At 50.2% G+C, this 21,165-nt stretch overlaps 1 protein-coding gene across 2 annotated transcripts in view; it reads right to left on the reverse strand.

The window, feature by feature from the left end:
- Positions 1-981: 981 nt before the first annotated feature.
- LMAN2L (lectin, mannose binding 2 like) overlaps positions 982-21,165 on the reverse strand; it is a 48,614-nt gene continuing 28,430 nt past the window's right edge. For both annotated transcript variants that reach the window (XM_073559544.1, XM_073559543.1), the window contains exons 5-8: positions 15,094-15,255; positions 13,083-13,197; positions 1,823-1,942; positions 982-1,743 (exon numbers count right to left, since the gene is read on the reverse strand). In XM_073559544.1, coding sequence (XP_073415645.1) covers positions 1,601-1,743; positions 1,823-1,942; positions 13,083-13,197; positions 15,094-15,255 — 540 coding nt within the window. In that variant the 3' untranslated portion in view covers positions 982-1,600. The remainder of the gene's footprint in view (positions 1,744-1,822; positions 1,943-13,082; positions 13,198-15,093; positions 15,256-21,165) is intronic.

Consider the following 21,165-nt stretch of genomic DNA (forward strand, 5'->3'; position numbering starts at 1 on the left):
GTGGAGAGTAAAAAAAAAAAAAAAAAAAAGTTTCTCCATTATGTCAGCCTGTGAAAATCAGGTCACTGTCAGATGTCATCCGAGTGCAGTCTGACTTTCTTCACAAACATGAATGGGCGAGTGCCATTCGATTCTCCTTTGTCTTCACAAATTGGTCATGCCGTGATTTATTTATTTATTTTTAACTTGGAACACTTGGTTCGTGGGGAAAAAAAAAAAAATTGTACATGGACACGGCCCCATAGAAAAACATAGGTGCAAGTGCTCTCCGCCAAGAACATGGAAATAGGGCGGCACGGTGGCTCAGTGGTTAACACTACAGCCTTGCAGTGCTGGAGTCTTGGGTTCAAATCCCACCAAGGCCACCATCTGCAAGGAGTCTGTATGTTCTCCCGTCTTTGGATGTGGGAGGAAACCCACGCAAAGATATGCTGATAGGGAATTTAGATTGTGAGCCTCATCGGGGACAGTGATCATGTCTGTAAAGTGCTGTGGAATTAATGGCGCTATATAAATGATTAATATAAAATAAATAAATCCTATTAAAACAGAGTGCATAAAAAAACCAAACTCTCCATTGACAAGGGGGAATGGTAACACCTAGTTGGGAACTAATTCATACATTTCCAGGAGGGTTCACAGAGGAACAGCACCGTGTAAAATTCTAGGAAAGATGCTTCAGAATTGTTATTTTGTGGGGAATAGAACAATTTATTAAAATAGTCATGTCAGAAGATGAGAGAGCGCTCTGCATCCTGAAGGCACATGAGCTCACATCTATTACTGCCGTGGTCCGATATATCTTCCATATGATATGGAGAAAAACAGTGGTGATGAGCGAATGTGCTGGGATAAGGTGTTATCTGAGCATGCTCGGGTGCTAACCGAGGTTCTTCGGCGTGCTCCAATAATATGTTCGAGTCCCCGCAGCTGCATGTCTCATGGCTGTTCGACAGCCGCAACACATGCAGGGATTACCTAACAAACAGACAATTCCTGCACGTGTTGTGCCTGTTGAACAGCCGCAAGACATGCAGCTGCGGGGACTCGAACATATTATTGGAGCATGCCGAAGTCACTTAGCACCCGAGCATGCTCAGATAACACCTTACCCAAGCACGTTCGCTCATCACTAAGTAACAGATCATACAAATGTATAACAACCCCCCCCACAGTGGATAGAGACTGCAGCGGAGAAGACCCCGTCCTTTCTGCTTGCTCTTCAATAGTTGCCTCACCTACATGCAGCAGAGACTCGAGCAGTATTCACCCGCGGGCTCACTGTCACTTACCGCCATCATAAAAGCTGGCTCACCCCATATCCCGGCGGACACCACTGTGTGTAGGTGAAATGTAGAAATTCAGGCAGACAAACATGAAAACGTCATGGATCTGTTACAGACAGACAAGTCTCCGGTAGCAGCGAATAAAATAACAAACCAGTGTTAAAAACCCAACAGGAGCGACAGCCGCTACATCTCCAGCTGGAAGGATTCATCCTCCGACCCATTCACAGAATGACTCTCCACCAGGGACGTTGTCTTCAAGTCTCATCAGTGCGCCATTGGCGAAGAACGTGCCAGACGGGCGCATCGTGGACTCAATAGAAATGCTTCCGGCTTCTCTCCTGCCACTTGTTGTACACAATGAGCAGAATGACGCCGGCGAAGACCAGACCGAGCAGTGTGAAGAAGACGATGAGGAAGATTGCAAAGCCGCTCATGGACTCATCCGGGTCATCCACTGGAAGAGCAACCAGATGAAGATTAGATCATGGAATATACAGGCAACACAGGGGAGGACGTGGTACCGGGCGACCCACCTCCGGGCAGCTTCATGTTGTCTACACTCGGGATGAAGACCTCCTTGTCCATCTTCTCCTCTGCAGGAGTGCGCTCCACGCTGATCTGGTACACTTTCAGAGAGATGATGTCGTGGTTGTCTGAACAGAAGACAGGACAATATCTGTATATCTGCCCACCTATCTCATACCACAGAGAGATCTCACTGTTTAAAGGGAACCGGTCATGTGCAAAAGAGTTAACTCCCTGTAGAAATAGGGGTAAAAGCATTAAAATGCTGCCTGGTTGCCTCAGGTTACGTTGCCAAGATGAGTTTTTGGCACAGGATGTTTTCAGAGTCTTACAAAGCGGTCGGGATTTATAGCGATCTCCTGCCCACTTTACCATCTTCTTCTTGTAAGCTGACCTGCGGTGCGTGTCCGACATCCGCAACATGTCAATTCCTCTTGAGCTAATATATATGTTTTATTTGCAGATTTTCCCCATAGGTTTGAATGAAATGAAGAAAATCTGCAACTAAAAACACCCATGTAATCCACACAGGACTGTATCGAAAAAGTTTTATCAAAGCCAAATACCAGGAAGTATCAATGATATATCAAAATAGACATAAAAAAAAAAAAAAATCATGGTCAAAAACCTGATAAAAACGTATGAAAAAGAAAATAGTAACCTAATTTACATAATAGGTGCTGAAAATCTACAACATCAAAAACTCATGGTGGGAAGCCTTACCGAAAGCCCAGCGACTGAGAGGAAATAATCTCTGGGAACCGCTCGCTGTCTGTAATAGGGTGTGATTGGAATAGCGGCCATCACTCCGACTGACAGGCCGCATCACAGCGTGTATGTGCAGAGCGAGCTGTCAATCCAAGTGCTCGGGGGTGATTACAGCCGCCGCTCAAGATATAGTGAGTGGTGACTGCAGCTGCTCTATGCACGGCCCCATTACTGAAAGCGAGTGACTCCCCGGAGGATAGAAGTTCTTTTCATTAAGGCGACCAAGCACCGTTTTAACACTATTTACCTAATATTAACCCTATAAACAGCAGTTAAATAGCCTTTTGAGGTTTTTTTTTTTTTGCACATTATAGTTCCCGTTAAACCTGAAACCCCATAACTCACATAAAACGGGATCTTTAATTTGGAAAACACATTTTCATATCTCCGATTAGGGAAGCAGTAAATGGGCACTCACAGCTCAAGATCCTCATCTTTTGGCCAGAAAACAGACATTACAGAGAGCATCTCGTACCAGAAGACCCGTCCAGTCCTCCACTACAAACAATCCAGCGATGAGAATGCGCGCTCTGTAATGCTTACCTTCTCCTGTGGTGGCACTGCAGGCAAATTAAACACTTTCTGCCATGTTTCCCTACAGATTACAGGAGATCACTGGGAATCCCAGCAAGAGAACACTTTGTGACCAGATTGTTGTCAAGGTCTAACAAGTAGGCATGGACCAAAGAGGAGAAACCCTTTTACCCCTTCCTGGCGTAGGAAGGGTTCGATCTGAACAACAGGATTTTGGTTGCTAACCATAAAATCTGTTTCTCAGAGTCTTCATTGGGGGACACAGAAACCGTGGGTGTGTGCTACTGCCTCTAGGACGTTGACACTATGCCATGAAAAAATATTAACTCCACCTCCACAGTATACTCCCCTCCAACAGGCTGTAGGACAATCAGTTAGTGCAAAAGCAGTAGATGACATTGTCATGTAAGCCAATCATATAATCATTGTAAGTAACAATCATGGGAGGGCGCTGTGACCCCCAATGAAGACTCTGAAAAACAGATTTTACGGTAAGCAACCAAAATCCTGTTGTTTTCTCTTTCGTCTCATTGGGGGACACAGAAACGTGGGACGTCCAAAAAGCAGTCCCTGGGGAGGGAGAAGACAAACATCCTTCAGGTCGCAGACCTCACCACTGCCGCCTGAAAAATTCTTCTGCCTAGGCTGGTGTCCACTGAAGTATAGGTATGCACCTTATAGAACCCTGAAAAGGTATGAACGAACAACCAAATAGCTGTCTTGCACAATTGCATGGCTGATGCCCTATGGTGTGCCGCCCAGGAGGCGCCCACCGCCCTGGTTGAGTGAGCCTTGACCCCAGCAGGGGACAAGCTGTTCTTCACCCGGCAGGCTTCCAGAATTGCCATTCTGATCCAGCGGGCGATTGTCGCCTTAGAGGCCAGCAGGCCTCTTCTCACCCCATAAGGAATGACAAAGAGCGAGTCTGTTTCCCTGAAAGGAGCAGTCCTAGCCAGGTAGACCCTTATTGCCCTGACCAGTTCCAGCTTATTGAAAGAACGCTCCAGAGGATGAGTTGGGGTGGTCCAAAATGACAGAAAGATTATATCCTCGCTCAGGTGGAACGCAGAAGGATGGAAAGGGGGGGGGGGGGGGGGGCGGGAGTTGGCGCAAAACAACCTTGTCTTGGTGCATAATCAAAAATAGCAAAAATAGAAGGCGACAGGACAGGGCCGTCAACTCTGAAATCTACCTAATAAAGGTGATGGCTACAAGAAATAACACCTTCCAGGACACAGAGGATATGGGAGCTTCCCGGAGGGGCTCCAAGGGTGAATCTGTCAAGGCTTCCAAGACCAGGTTAAGATCCCATGGATCCGCTAGGGATCTGTAAGGAGGAGCTGTATGTGCCACCCTTTGAAGAAAGGTCAACCTGCAGGCGAGAGGCCAAATTTTGTTGGAAAAGAATAGAGAGAACAGATACTTGGCCTTTCAGGGACCTTAGGGCAAGACCGGCATCTAATCCTGCCTGGAGGAAGGTTAGGACAGATGGTAGGGAACAGGTTATAGGCGAGATGTGATTAGACTCACACTAGCCAAAATAAGCCTTCCAGGCTCGATAATAGACCCTGAAGAAGATGGCTTCCTAGCCTGGATCATTGTATTAATGACTCGGTCCAAAAAAACCCCGCTGCTCAGTATTGTGGTTTCAAAGGCCAAGCCATCAAATTGAGCAACTGAGAATTCGGGTGGTAAAACAGCCCCTGAGCCAGGAGCTCTGGGCTGTCAGGGGGTCTCCAGGGGTGCTTGCAAGAAGATTGATAATTTCAGCGAACCAGGCCCTCCTGGGCCAGTATGGGGCGATCAATATGACCGGCCCGATCCTCTTTAGCAACCTGGGTAGGAGAGGAAGGGGAGAAAACAGGAAAGGAAGTCTGAACTGTGACCAGGGAATAACCAGCATGTCGACCCCTATTGCCAGAGGATCGCGGCACCTGGAGACAAACTATTGGACCCTTGTGTTCTGTCGAGATGCCAGAAGGTCCACATCCGGAGTTCCTCATACCCGGCAGATTTGATGGAACACGTCCTGATGTAAGGACTATTCTCCTGCTACGAACCCATCCCGACTGAGGTAGTCAGCAGCCGTGTTGTCTGTGCCGGGGATGTAAACTGCCGATATTGCCTGAATCGATCGCGGCTTCCGCCCAGTTGCAGATTCTGGATACCTCGGCCGATGCCCGGGGACTCCTGGTTCCCCCCTGGTGATTGATGTATGCCACCGCTGTGGCATTGACCATCTGAATCCGGACTGGCTGATCCTTGAGGCACCCTTCCCAATGTAGAAGTGCTGGAAAGACCACTCTTGGTTCTAGAATGTTGATCAACAATGAGGATTCTCGCCTCGACCATCGCCCCTGGACCGCTAGGTGACGGAATACCGTACCCCAGCCCAGGAGGCTGGCATCCGTAGTTATCACCTGTCAGTGGACAGGGGGAAAGGACCGTCCCAGATAAACAAGGGGGAGGTCAGTCATCACTTGAGGGACTGCCTGGCCTGACTGGAAGGGAGGAAGGGGCGATCCAGTGAAGAGATCGCCCTGTACCATTGAAGGAGGACGTCCTTCTGAAGTATCCTGGAATGGAACAGGGCAAAGGGCATCACCTCTGAAGCTGCAACCATCCTCCCCAGGACCCTCATGGCAGCGCGAAAATATAAGAGCCGGGATTCTAGCAGAGAGCAAATTCCCTGCCAGAGAGTAATCCACTTCCTTTCGGGAAGAAAGACCCTCGAGCAGCGGGTGTCGATTAGCATCCCTAAGAACTCTAAGCGTTGTGTTGGCGTAAGGCGGGATTTTTTCCCTGTTGATGAGCCAACCAAACCGGAACAGCGTGATTAGAACCGCAGATAAGTTTTCCTGAGCCTGATCGAAGGAGGGTGCGCTTTGACGAGAATATCGTCGAGATATGGGACTAATACTATACCTCTGACCCTTAATATAGCTACCATTGCTGCCATAACCTTCGTAGAAATTCTGGGGGGTGTTGCCAGCCCAAATGGTAGGGCCGCAAACTGGGAATGCTGCTGCTGGACAGCGAAGCTCAAAAATCTTTGATGTCCCTGAAAAATGGGGCCGTGCAGGTAGGCGTCCCGAAAGTCTATGAAGCATAGGAATTCCTGATCCTCCATAGAGGCAATCACCGTCCGGATCGACTGCCTCCTGAAGTGGTGTAAGCGGACCCATTTATTTGACCTCTTTAGGCCTAGTATGGGACGAACCGAGCCATCCTTTTTTGGTATTACAAACAGGTTTGAGTAAAAGCTTGTAGAACGCTCCTGCTCGGGAACAGGGATGATTACTCCTGTGCTGAGGAGAGAGTCGATTGCGGCACCAAAACCGGAGGCCATGGCAGCGTCTCTTGGTGGTTGGGATAGAAAAAATAATGGTGTCGCGGAAGCGCGTTGAAGTCTATCTCTGCAGAAGAGAAGGCGGCCCCCTAGTCTGGGAGAGGCACTGGGAAGGGACCTGGTAGCTCTGCTGTGGGAACTGCAAAGGCACCATGATGGGGAGGCCCGAAAGGACACCTTCTTCCTGTCCTTAGGTGCCTGGAACCTCTGTGGGCCCTGAGCATAGGCGTCTGTCGCAGGGGCACGACGAAAGGGATGAAAGGATTGGGCCTTCTGTTCGAAAACCTATCGACGAGACCTGGCCAGAGGGAGAAGGAAGCTTATGCCCCCAGTTGCATCTTTAATGATTTGATCTAACATTGGACCAAAGAGTCGCGAATCTTGAAAAGGCAGATTGGATAGGAATCTCTTTTAGGACAAATCAGCCTGCCAGGTCTTTAGCCAGACCATTCGCCAGACGGCTACCCTGTTGCTGGATGCTTGTGCTGCGCAGGATGCGGCGTCCAAGGCTGCTGATACCATATACTTCCCAACCAGAGAGATTTGGTCTGTGAACTCCGTTAGTTCTGCTGGTGGGGCCCCGGCCAATATGCCCTGTCTAAGCTGTTCGACCCATTCTGAAACAGACTTAGCTACCCAAGCTGAGGCAGAGGCCGGACACAATATAGCAGCTACTGCCTTCCAAGGGTGGATCTTGCCAGGGATTCTACCCACCTATCATTGGGATACTCCAGGGGTGCCCCACTGGCGAGTGGAAGGACTGTCTTGGTAGAGAGTCTGGACACTGGTGGATCCACTGAAGGGGAGGAGGTCCAGTTGGCAGTGAGATCTGGATATGAGATCCCAAAATGGCTTCCCCTCTGAAACCGCATGGTTGGGTTTTCCCTTTCCCTGGCCAACACCTCCTTAAAATCTCTGTGGGAGGCGAAGACCCTGGAGGGGGGCCTATGCCACTTAAATGAGAGAGCCTGATCATCAGGCTTCGATGTGCCGTCCTTAATGTTAATGTCTCATTGACTGCAGCATTGAGGTCCTGGACCATATCCTTGACGCCCTGGGACTGTTCTGGCCGGTACTCGGAACCCTCCTCCGAGCATGTCTCTAAAAATGCCTCCTGATTCTGGGGAGGAGGACCAGGAGGAGGCAGACGGCCAGAGAAACTATGGCGGTGAGATGGAGTAAGAAGGGGACCTGGGTTGGTGGTCCTGTCTCAACCTTTTACGGCCTCTAGAAGGTCCTAAAAGGGACTCCTTCGATGCACTTGTGTCCACTGGAGTCTGAAGTGGCATTCTGTGATACCTTGGTAAGGTTAGCCACGGATTTAGATAAGGAAGAGGCCCATCCCGGACACTCACTGTCTCCCGCGGCAACGGCTGACCCCTGGGCGCAGGACGGCCTCATCCAGCTCCTGGTATAATGCGGGAGCTCTGGCAGGAAAGGCGGGGGGCTGCACCTGCTCTCTAGCATAGGTAATACAGTGGGTCTGCTGTGCTCTGAGCAGTGAGGAGGACTGACCCGAAGGAAGCTTGTTATTGCATGAGGTACATACAAAATATTTAACGATGGGGCTGACCATCGGGGGTAAAGAGCGGAGTGAGGGAGCAACAACTGTAGTGCAGTACTCACATCCCACATCCTGTGTCCCCACCACAGCTGCGAGAGCGAGCGCGCGCGAGAGAGAGAGAGGCGCGCGAGAGAGAGAGAGAGAGAGAGAGAGAGAGAGGCGCGCGAGAGAGAGAGAGAGAGAGAGAGGCGCGCGAGAGAGAGAGAGAGAGAGAGAGAGAGGCGCGCGAGAGAGAGAGAGAGAGAGAGAGGCGCGCGAGAGAGAGAGAGAGAGAGAGAGAGAGGCGCGCGAGAGAGAGAGAGAGAGAGAGAGGCGCGCGAGAGAGAGAGAGAGAGAGAGAGAGAGAGAGAGAGGCGCGCGAGAGAGAGAGAGAGGCGCGCGAGAGAGAGAGAGAGAGGCGCGCGAGAGAGAGAGAGAGAGAGAGAGAGGCGCGCGAGAGAGAGAGAGAGAGAGAGAGGCGCGCGAGAGAGAGAGAGAGAGAGAGAGGCGCGCGAGAGAGAGAGAGAGAGAGAGAGAGGCGCGCGAGAGAGAGAGAGAGGCGCGCGAGAGAGCGCGCGAGAGAGGCGCGCGAGAGAGCGCGCGAGAGAGCGCGCGAGAGAGCGCGAGAGAGAGCGCGAGAGAGAGCGCGAGAGAGAGCGCGAGAGAGAGCGCGAGAGAGAGCGCGAGAGAGAGCGCGAGAGAGAGAGAGAGCGCGAGAGAGAGCGCGAGAGAGAGAGCGCGAGAGCGAGCGAGAGCGCGAGAGCGAGCGAGAGCGCGAGAGCGAGCGAGAGCGCGAGAGCGAGCGAGAGCGCGAGAGCGCGAGAGCGAGAGAGCGAGAGAGCGAGAGAGAGAGAGAGCGCGAGAGAGAGAGAGAGCGCGAGAGAGAGAGAGAGAGCGCGAGAGAGAGAGCGCGAGAGAGAGAGAGCGCGAGAGAGAGAGAGCGCGAGAGAGAGAGAGCGCGAGAGAGAGAGAGCGCGAGAGAGAGAGAGCGCGAGAGAGAGAGAGCGCGAGAGAGAGAGAGCGCGAGAGAGAGAGAGCGCGAGAGAGAGAGAGCGCGAGAGAGAGAGAGCGCGAGAGAGAGAGAGCGCGAGAGAGAGAGAGCGCGAGAGAGAGAGAGCGCGAGAGAGAGAGAGCGCGAGAGAGAGAGAGCGCGAGAGAGAGAGAGCGCGAGAGAGAGAGAGCGCGAGAGAGAGAGCGCGAGAGAGAGAGCGCGAGAGAGAGAGCGCGAGAGAGAGAGCGCGAGAGAGAGAGCGCGAGAGAGAGAGCGCGAGAGAGAGAGCGCGAGAGAGAGAGCGCGAGAGAGAGAGCGCGAGAGAGAGAGCGCGAGAGAGAGAGCGCGAGAGAGAGAGCGCGAGAGAGAGAGCGCGAGAGAGAGAGCGCGAGAGAGAGAGAGAGGCGCGCGCGGAGAGAGAGAGCGAGAGAGAGCGAGAGAGAGCGAGAGAGAGCGCGCTCTCTCTCTCGCGCGCTCTCTCTCTCGCGCGCCCTCTCTCGCGAGAGAGAGAGCGCGCGAGAGAGAGAGAGAGAGAACGCGAGAGAGAACGCGAGAGAGAGAGAGAACGCGAGAGAGAGAGAGAACGCGAGAGAGAGAGAACGCGAGAGAGAGAGAACGCGAGAGAGAGAGAACGCGAGAGCGCGCGCGAGAGAGAAAGAGAGCGCGCGCGAGAGAGAAAGAGAGCGCGCGCGAGAGAGAAAGAGAGCGCGCGCGAGAGAGAGAGCGCGAGAGAGAGAGAGCGCGATCTCTCGCTCTCTCTCTCGCTCTCAGCGAGAGAGAGCGCGAGAGCGCGAGAGCGCGAGAGCGCGAGAGCGAGCGAGCGCGAGAGAGAGCGCGAGAGAGAGCGCGCGAGAGAGAGCGCGCGAGAGAGAGCGCGCGAGAGAGAGCGCGCGCGAGAGAGAGCGCGCGAGAGAGAGCGCGCGAGAGAGAGCGCGCGAGAGAGAGCGCGCGAGAGAGAGCGCGCGAGAGAGAGCGCGCGAGAGAGAGCGCGCGAGAGAGAGCGCGCGAGAGAGAGCGCGCGAGAGAGAGCGCGCGAGAGAGAGCGCGCGAGAGAGAGCGCGCGAGAGCGAGAGAGAGCGCGCGAGAGCGAGAGAGAGCGCGCGAGAGCGAGAGAGAGCGCGCGAGAGCGAGAGAGAGCGCGCGAGAGCGAGAGAGAGCGCGCGAGAGAGAGCGCGCGAGAGCGGGAGAGCGCGGGAGAGCGCGGAGAGCGGGAGAGCGCGGAGAGCGGGAGAGCGCGGAGAGCGCGGAGAGCGCGGAGAGAGGGAGAGCGCGGAGAGAGCGCGAGAGAGCGCGAGAGAGCGCGAGAGAGCGCGAGAGAGCGCGAGAGAGCGCGAGAGAGCGCGAGAGAGCGCGAGAGAGCGCGAGAGAGCGCGAGAGAGCGCGAGAGAGCGCGAGAGAGCGCGAGAGAGCGCGAGAGAGAGAGCGCGCGAGAGCGAGAGAGAGCACGCGAGAGCGAGAGAGAGCACGCGAGAGCGAGAGAGAGCACGCGAGAGCGAGAGAGAGCACGCGAGAGCGAGAGAGAGCACGCGAGAGCGAGAGAGAGCACGCGAGAGCGAGAGATGGATGGATGAACAGCCCTGCGCAGGCTAGAAGCTTATGAAAACGCCATTCCGGGCGGGGTCCAGCCACGGACTCCCTGGAGCACCAAGATGGCGCCAGTCCCAGAAGAGGACCCCGAAGGGCTGGGCCTACCCCGGAAGCCGGGATCTGACATCGGATGTGCGCGTGCTGGACTCTGAAGCCGGTGGGGAGCCGCTGGAGCATAACGCCGCCACGGGAGGAAGGACTGGAGGCCGCGCCTCAATCTGCATTCCTGCAGTGCTTGGAAGCAGGTACTGGCTCTTGAGATAAGTTAGAGCCATGGGCTGTATGCAAGGAAAAGAGGAAAAGAGCTTCTCTTTTTTTTATTTCCAATTTATTTTCTTTATTACCTCCAGCTCCCCCCTTGACAGGGAGCAGTTACCTGACAAAAAGATTGCTGTCCCAAATCTTTTCTGCAGGGCGTCTCACTCGATCATGGAGGGCGAGTGATGGGAAAGGAAGGTCAGGACCAGGTACGATCACCTGAACACGAGTCCTGTGTTAGGGTCCTGCCAATGGGATCTATGAGGATGATACCGGGTGGCAGTAAACGCCGTACTCATGATCCCGGTGTGGGAATACAGATGTAGCCAATCTACTCTGTATCCCTCCATGGTTACCTGAAAAGGAACGACACACATTTAGGTAGGCACGGGTCTTGTAAGAGACCCCTGTCCACCTCCTATCTGACACTGAGCAAAACTGATTGTCCTACAGCCTGTCGGAGGGGTGTATACTGCGGAGGCGGAGTTAACATTTTTTTCAAGGCATAGTGTCAACTGTCATGAACTCATTTTCTGCTCCACCAGTTGAGAGTTCCCCTTCCATTCTCCCTCTGGTGGTGACAGGAGGTAGTGCGGCTGGTTTAAGTGGTAGTGATTTGCCACCTGATGAGGAAGATAACGATTGGATCTCTGGAGTATCAGACTGGATATAAGACAGCCGACGCCCTATCCGGGTGCTGGTGATTCAGTCTGCTTCTCAGGTCCTGGACTTCAGCTCTCTTCCAGTCTTCTCAAGTTAAGTTTGTTTTTTGCTAATGTTCACACTTGCGCTTGTTGGTCAATTCAGTTTTTTGTGTAATCAGCCTGCCCCTGCTGGGGCTATGCTGAAATTCCACGCCTATTAATCAGTATTTGCCAATCTGCTTTTTGTCCCTTATTAGATTGGCCTCTGTTTGCTCTGTCTCAGAATATTTCAGAGTGCTGATATAGGTTTAGAAGTCTAGTGACTTCAGGGTTAATTTTGCTATCAGAAGTGTTGGACAATATTTTTGTAGGTTTTTTTTGGCAGATTGCAGACAGTGTCTTTCCTTTTCGGTCCTTTTTAGTTAGCCGGGCCCCATCGTTTGCTCAGCCTATTTTCATCTTGTTTCACCGTCAATACATGTGGGGGGCTGTCTTTCCTTTGGGGTCTGCTCCGGGGCAGATAGTTTTCCTCTTTTACAGCTTTAGGCTTATGTAGTTCTCCGGTTGTGACGAGGCGTCTAGGACCAACGTAGGAACGCTCCACGACTGCTGCTAGTTGTGCGGTTAAGATCAGGGATTACCAACTTTTCTGGTTTTCTCAGACTTAGCTTGTTGTCTTTTTTTCCTCCTCGGTTACCCAATCATAACAGTCAACTTCCTAGAGGCAGTAGCACACACCCACGGTTTCTGTGTCCCCCCAATGAGATGAAAGAGAAAATAAAACCTTACACCTGCCTCTAACAGCAGAGACCAGAGCTAGCGCCAATTGCTGCTGCTGTTTGACAGTGGCATTTAAATGGTTGCAATTGGCCTGGGTGCCCATCTTCCTCACACAAGGGGATTTCAGTTGGCTGATTGGTCATCACCATAGCAGCCAGATGAAGGATCCCATCACCACCATCTTTGTATTCCCATGAAGCTCAATCTGTGGTTGGGCTTCATAATAGATTATTATATTTGTTACATACTTAAAAGGGTTGTCCGGTCTTAAGAGTGACTGCAGACTAGTAGCCTGACTACAGACTTGTAAACCCTCATTTCTCGCATTGCGCTCTGTGAGGATTCTCTGTTGCTGGAGCCATGAGTGCCGGGCCAATAACCACAAGTATGTGATTTGCATACATGCGGTCACATGACGACAAGACGTGCATGGCCTCGCTCAATGCAGGTGTATTGAGCGAGGTCAGATACAGTCTAGTGGGAGTGTGGCTGGAAGTATGCAAATCGCATGCTCGAGGTCACGTGACGGGCAACTTCCTAGAACCAGAGAATCCTCACAGAGCGCAGTGCTATCAATGAGGATTTACGACTCTGTAGTCACAGAGTGACTGCAGACTGGTAGCCTAAGGCCAGACAACCCCTTCCTCAAAGAATTGCAGTATATGTAAATTATATAAAAATAAAACTGAATGGTGTAAATTAAAACTACAAGTTGAAAGAAAAGAAAAAGAAGTTATGGCTATTGGAAGAAAGGGAAGAAACAAAAAAAGGCCAACACAAAACCTGTCGGCAGCAAGAATGGATTTCATCCTACCTGAAAGATCTCCCGTAGCTGCTGAAGCCCCAAAGTAATATCCCCGGGGCAAACGTACGCCGGGAACATCTAGGCAATCCCTCCATTCCTGCTTCCCATCAATGTCAATCATGATCTGTGCGTGATGTAGAGGACGAAGAGAGGACAAGAGAGTGGCAAAACATGAATGTTAGATAAGTTATGCTTCATCAATTGAAGCCAAATGACAAGTCATATCGCTCCAAGACTTGTAGATGCAGCCACATATGCACTGCCGACGGCGCCATTTTCTTGGACAACTGCTATTATATCGGAAAAAATGACTGCGCTGGAGCGAGAGTTGAGATAACAAGCAGGTCACTGAGGGATTTGTGCCCTGTCACTCAAACACAGGAGGCAAACAGGGGCCGAGCAGGAAGAAAAGACCCTTCCCACAGTCCTACCCCAATGCACTGAGATATCATTACAAGAAAACTTCAAATGCAGATTGAACAAAACAGATTTCTTCACCCCAAGTATCATTTTTAGCACTATCACAGCATCAATATGGCCGTGTCTATCTGGCTTCAGACACGTGCACTACCGGAAGCCATCTTCTGAACTTCAGGTCATACACAGTGCGCGACTCTGAAGCCGGGAAGCGAACACTTCAGAGACGCTGCCGGAATGAGTATGCGCTAGATTTACATAAGCAGCGATGACGTCGCTCGTGCAAATTAGGTTACCACTTCCACAGGGGCATGATGACATGGAAAAAGGGCCGACTAGTCTGGGGAGCTAACGCCCCACTGACTAGACAAAACTCTCATTAGCATAGGGAAAGCGGAGGTTAGAAATGCTTTTTCAAAACCTCATTTGACCAGAAAAATGTTATACAGTGCTGGTTAGGCAGGGAATTTACTGATACATAGGTGAATGCTGCTGGGATGGAGGACCGGACAGGTTCCATATAAGGAAATGTCATTATATTGTGGAGATTGTCAGCTTGTGAGCAGGACCCTCACTCCTCCTGTAACTGGTGAACTGTGTGTTGCTCTGTAATGTCTACTGTTTATAAAGTGCTTCAGAATTTGGTGACACTATATATAAATATATCATTATTATTTCAATGTCAAATAAATGCCTACCTTCTTTTAATTTGTAAATCACATTACTCTTGTTCAGGGGGTGAGCACGGACATAAAATAGCCACAGCCTTGTTAGACTGACAGTAACCTGCCCTACAATGTTGGGACAGGTTAGTATGCTGTGAGAATGTGCGGTACCAGCTCGGCCTTCTCCCTTCATGTGTAGGAATATGTTCTCCCACTGGATATTCACATCTAATACTGGAGATAACAGGAGTGCTGTAGTAAGAAGAGGCTGCTCACACTGCTGTCTAATACTTACAGATACCAGGGGTGCTGAGGTAAAATGAGGATGCCAACACTGCTGCCCACCCTGTCTATATGATCTAATACTGGAGATACAAGGGGTGCTGTAGTAAGAAGAGGCTGCTCACACTGCTGTCTACCCTGTCTATAACATCTAATACTGGAGATATCAGGATTGCAGAGGTAAGAAGAAGAGGCTGCTCACACTGATGTCCACCCTGTCAATATGATCTAATACTGGAGATACCAAGGGTGCTGTAGTAAGAAGAGGCTGCTCACACGGCTGTCCACCATCTACCTGAATAATGAGCTGCTGATTTTGACCTGGGGATAGCATGACAGTATCTGGCATAGGATATCCTTAGATAACAGTAGTGGCACTTTCTAGTGTACATGGGTCCTATTAACATTATAGGACAGGTTTCTGTGAAGTGTAACAAGCTGGCAGTCATTTGAATTCTACAGTATACCGATTACCACTCTAGATAAAAACAAATGTGTGACTGGCTAGATCAGGCTAGTAAGGAACTAAATTCTAATTAAATTTTCTTTAGTTTTTTTTTTTTCTATTCCTGGAGAACCCCTAAGAAGACAGGAAAACAGTAAAAAGTGCTTACTTACTAGATGGGATACAAGAGAATAAAAAAATACAGCCTTACCGTGAGCCTGCGCTTTACATAGCGTATGACTAGGAAAGTGTCATGGTTAAGATTCCTAACCATCGCTGTGCATCCCCCGAGCTCTGTAGGACGACCATCCCGGGTGTGATCATAGGACAGGGATCCATTGCTCACCATTGCCGACACATAAGGAAATATGCGCTGGTAAAAGAGATGAGGACAGAAGGAGAATGAGATGTATAAAATCCCTTACCATAGTTTCCATATTAGATCACCATTTGACAAAGTCGTAATTAACAAATACTGACCGCACTCATTACCGTTATATACAGAGGAGACGACTAATACTGACCGCACTCATTACCGTTATATACAGAGGAGACGGCTAATACTGACCGCACTCATTACCGTTATATACAGAGGAGACGGCTAATACTGACCGCACTCATTACCGTTATATACAGAGGAGACGGCTAATACTGACCGCACTCATTACCGTTATATACAAAGGAGATACCTAATACTGACCGCACTCATTACCGTTATATACAGAGGAGACAGCTAATACTGACCGCACTCATTACCTGTCACGCTGCTGCTATGCAGGTAGATTCAAGCTCCACTAGATGGCAACAGAATAGTCAAACAAGCCGAGTCGATATTAGTCTGTAGCGCAGTACCAAAGGAATAAACAAACACAGTCAGAAGTAAGCCAAATGGGTCAGTACCGGTCAGGAGCAGATATGCCAGAGACAAGAGACAAACAGCAGGTCAGGTTCCAAGCCGAGTCAGATACCAGGGAGTCCTAAACATGACAGGGAAACACCGAGTCGGAATGGGGGACAAACAGACACGGCCAAAGTCAGCAACAGCAGGAAGACAAATCAGGGTTATTGCAGACTCAGATACTCACGCCGTACGCAGAAAATATAAAAATGACATGGCCTGCAGGACGCAGCAGGAAGAAACAGCAAACCTGAATCCAAAATGAGGCCAGGCAAAGTTAACCCTTGACATGATCAGCCCGGGAAAAGGGCAGACAGAACTCAAAAACCGGACTGGATCATGACCGTACCCTCCTCTCAAGGGGAGGCCACCAGACCCCCAGGTTTTCGAGGATAACGCGCATGAAACGCCCAAACCAGACGATCAGCATGGACTGAACGCACCGGAACCCAAGATCGCTCCTCAGGACCGCAACCCTTCCAATGGATCAAGCACTGAAGCGAACCCTCCGAGAATCGACAATCCGTTCAACTTCATACTCAGTCTGACCATCCACCGAGACAGGAGGCGAGGGAGGTGGAGACCCAGCAGAGGAAGGGCTTAAGAAGGGACTTATGGAATACATTGGGGATCCCAAGCGACGGAGATAAGTGTAAACGGACGGTAACTGGGTTGACAACCTCAATGATCTCGTAAAGCCAATAAACTAAAGGGCATGTCACACTAAGAGATATCGCTAGCAATATCGCTATAACTAGTGACGTTATAGCGATATTGCTAGCGATATCGCTGTGTCTGATACTTACCTCCGACCGGCTCCCCCGCTGGTTATCGCTGATCGCGCGAGAACGTCCAGGACCGCTTCCCGTCGTCAGCTTCCTGCTGTGAAGGCAAGCGACGCGTGGAGCCGGGCGGGAGGACGCAGGATCGCCTAGTCTGACAGGTAAGTAGCGACCCCCGTCCCCAGCGATGTCGCTGGTGAGATCTGCCTGTGTGGCAGCTCACTAGCGACCACTTAGCGATGTACCAGCGATCCTGACCGCGTCATATCGCTGGTCGGGATCGCTGGTACATCGCTAAGTGTGACAGTACCTTTAGGATCCAGCTTAACAGAAGGAATCTTCATATGTACGTTCTTGGTAGACAACCAGACTGTCTCCCATCAGCAACTTAGGTCCCAAAGATCGTCGTTTATCAGCAAAATGTTTGCTTGCCCTGAGCCACCCTGATTTTCTCCTGAATCTCCCCCCACACCTCCTCCAACCGTTGACCCAACGAATAAGCCCCTGGACACCCCGAATCCAGCCTGGAAAATTCACCAAAATGGGGGTGAAAACCGTAATTACAGAAAAACGGAGAAGCACCAGTGGACTGATTAACCAGATTATCGAATGTGAATTCAGCCACCGGCAGTGAGCAGCAATCAATCATCTTGCCGAGATGTTGCAAGACACAAAATTTGTTCAAGTGATTGGTTGGTTCTCTCCATCTGCCCGTTGGTTTCAGGATGGTAGGCAGAGAAGGTCAAATCAATACCCAGTCTCTTACAGAAAGCCCTTCAGAATTTGGACACAAATTGTACCCCTCTATCAGACACCAAATTCAGAGGAACACCATGCAACCGCACAACATGCTCAATAAATAACTTGGATAAAGTTTCTGCGTTAGGTAGTCCTGCCAACGGTACAAAATGCACCTGTTTACTAAATCTGTCAACCACCACCCAAACCAAAGTCTTACCATTGGAAGGAGGGAGATCAGTGATAAAATTCATGGACAAAAGAGTCCAAGGTCTATCCGGAACTGGCAATGGCACCAATTCCCTGGACGGCCGGTTACAGGAGCTTACAGTACAGGCACACGTATCACAAACACACACACAAACATGGCAATAATCAGAAGACATGGAGGACCACCAGAACAGTCTAGCAATAGCTCTCCGGGTAGCAAAGACTCCTGGATGCCCACTGAGAGCAGAGTCATGAAACTCCCGGAGAACCCTAAACCAATACTGAACAGGGAAGAGGAGCTTATTCTCCGGCAATGACGGAGGAGCAAGAGACTGAGCCTCGCGAATCTCCTGCTCCAACTCGGCTGACACCCCAGCAACGACCACCCAGTGCTGAAAAAAGGAGGGAGGGAGGTTCAGGAGGTGACAGCGTATCCAAACTGCGAGACAAGGCATCGGCCTTGACATTCTTGGAACCAGGCCGAAAGGTAATAAAAAAATGGAACCGTGAAAAAGAAAAAAAAAAAAAAAAAAAAAAGCGACCACCTCGCCTTCCTAGGAGTTAAGCGTTTAGCCGACTCAATATAGGACAGGTTCTTGTGGTCTGTAATCACCGTAATCCGATGTACAGCCCCCTCCAAAAAGTGCCTCCATTCTTCAAAAGCCAGTTTTATGGCCAATAACTCCCGTTTCCCGACATCATAATTTCTCTCAGCAGGAGAAAATTTCTTGGAGTAAAATGCACAAGGTCTCAAGTTAGTCAAAGTGGTGGGTCCCTGAGACAACATTGTCCCCACTCCCACCTCCGATGCCTCTACCTCACCAATGAATGGTTCAGACGGATCGGGCTGGACCAACATAGGAGCACATAAAACATTTTTTCAATGAAGAGAATGCTGCAACTGCCGAGACTGACCAGTTTTTAAGATCAGCCCCCTTACGAGTGAGATCAATGAGAGGTTTGACCACCTGAGAAAACCCTTTAATAAATCTCCGATAATAATTAGCAAACCCCAAAAAGCGCTGAAGACCTCTCAGATCTTTGGGTAGCACCCAATCAACAATGGCCTGTACCTTTCCAGGGTTCAATGCGAAACTCTTTAGCAGACAGAATGACCCCAAGAAAGGACAACTCTTGTCCTAAAAAAATACACACTTCTCATGTTTAGCTAACAGCAAATTCTCCCGTAACCTCTGAAGAACTGTACGCAGATGACCCAAGTGAGATTCCTTGTCAGAAGAGAACAGCAAGATGTCATCTAACTATATCACCAAAAAACGCCCGATGAAGCCAGAAAAAACATTAATGAAATCCTGAAACACAGCTGGCACATTGGTGAGACCAAAGGGCATAACCAGGTTTTCAAACAAACCCTCAAAGGTGAGAAATTCCATTTTCCACTCATCCCCCTCCCGAATACGAATAAGATTATATGCTCCCCTGAGGTCTAACTTGGAAAACCACTTCACCCCAGACAATTGGTTAAAAAGATCAGGGATGAGCGGGAGAGGATACGTATTTCTCACCGTAATCTTAAGTTCACAAAAACTGAGGCAAGGGCGTAAACCACCATCTCTTTTCTTAACAAAAAAAAAAAAATCCAACAGCCACAGGAGAGTAAGGCTGGTTTCACATTAGCGCTTTTTAAGCACACGCACGGCCGGGGGTAGCTCCGCCCCCGAGCCGGCTCTCTGCCCGGCGTGCCCGCCCCTTGCTTGTAGCGCCGCCTCCTAGCGCACAGCGGCGCCTGCGATCGGCGCACCCCATCTTTAGCATAGGGTGCGCAGATCGTGCGCAGGCCGTGCGCTAGTTGCGCTTTGACCTGCGCTGCGCACTTTTGACGGTGCGCCGTGCGCGCCAAAATCAAACTTTTCGGATTTGGGGACCAATTTCTCCTGTTACCCTTAGGAAAATAAAAAATTGGGGGCAAAAATATCATTTTTGTGGAAAAAAGTCTTAGTTACTCACCGGTTAACGGTATTTTTCGGAGTCCATGACAGCACCACCTAAGAGGGGATCTGCCCTTCAGGAACAGGAAACCTACAGATACAAAAGGACAGCACCTCTCCCATGCATCAGTTGGATTACAGAGCACAAGAGGACCTCCACGGTTAATGGCATGATTGATGTACAATACTATCACTACTTAATTATTTATCACCAGTGGGTATATACAAAAGGAAGACGTGCACACCCAAATTAAAATAAAGGGAGGGAATATACGGGTGCTGTCATGGAGTCCGAAAAATACCGTTAACCGGTGAGTAACTAAGACTTTATTCGGTCGTCCATGACAGCACCACCTGAGAGAATTACAGAGAGTAATAACTACTTTAGGGAGGGACTACAGCCTGCAGCACCCTTCTACCAAAAGAGAGGTCTGTGGAAGCACCCAAGTCTAGCCTATAATGACTATAAAAGGTGCTCGGAGAGGACCAAGTAGCCGCCTTACATATCTGGTCAATGGAGACTTCTGATCTCTCGCCCCACGAGGTCGCCAAGGCTCTGGTGGAATGCGCCGGTCTGCCTTTTGAGGTGTATGCTATTGAAATCGCCTCTCTAATCCACCTGGCTAGTGTATTTTTGGACACTCTAAGCCCTTTCCTAGGGCCTTGATGGGAGACAAACAGGGCATTATCTTTCTTCCAGGGATCGGTAACTGCGAGATATTCTATGAGACATCTCTTAACATCTAGGGTATGTAGTTTCTCCTCCTTCTCGTTAGTTGGATTAAGGAGGAAGGATGGAAGGACTATTTCCTGTGTCCTGTGAAAGCTAGAAACTACCTTAGGCAAGTACGCTGGATCAGGTCTGAGTATTACCCTATCGTCCTTGAACTGTATATAAGGAGGACGCCTAGATAATGCCTGGATGTCGCTTACTCTACGAGCTGAGGTTAGAGCTACCAGGAAGGCTACTTTGAGGGACAGGTTTTTTTATGGAAGCTAACGAGATGGGTTCAAATGGAGCTTCTGTCATAGCCGTGAGGACTAGCATCCGTGGTGACTATGCGGGATATGTCATACTCCCAGGGAACCCATCTGGATAAATTATCCTTGTCTAGCCACCACTCTAGAGACTCCCTTGTGTTTCGGGACAAGGTTAGCTGGCCCTCTAAGTAACCCCCAAGGATTCTTTGATGCACTAAAACCTCGCCCTGTAGTGTTCTTGCATGAAACTGGGCCCACTGGACCGCCGGGATACAGGACGAAAGAGAGCCCAAAAGGGACATGGCTGTCCTGAAGGCCATGGTAGGGTTATTGGAAGCGTTCAAGACCTGATAATGTAGGCGAACAAGCTTCTCCGGAGGAAGATGGTATTCCTGTTTCTCAGAATCCAGGATCAGGCCCAAGAATTGTTGGACTCTCATCGGCTGTAACCGAGATTTTTTGATGTTAAGCAGCCATCCTAACCGCTCTAGGGCAGACATTGCCCTTTGTAGCTGTTCCAAACAATGTTTCGCCGTTTTCCCTACAATCAGGAAGTCATCTAAGTAGGGAACTACTAGAATGTTTGATTCACGTATATGGGCCATAACTTCCGCTACCACTTTAATAAACACCCGGGGAGCGACTGCCACCCCAAAGGCGAGGGCCGCATATTGGAAATGTTGAACTGACCCATCTAACTGAACCGCCACTCTGAGGAAACGCTG

This window comes from Dendrobates tinctorius, unplaced genomic scaffold (genome assembly GCF_039654945.1).
Source record: "Dendrobates tinctorius isolate UK_male_01 unplaced genomic scaffold, ASM3965494v1 ptg000272l, whole genome shotgun sequence".
NCBI classification, from domain to species: Eukaryota; Metazoa; Chordata; class Amphibia; order Anura; family Dendrobatidae; genus Dendrobates; species Dendrobates tinctorius.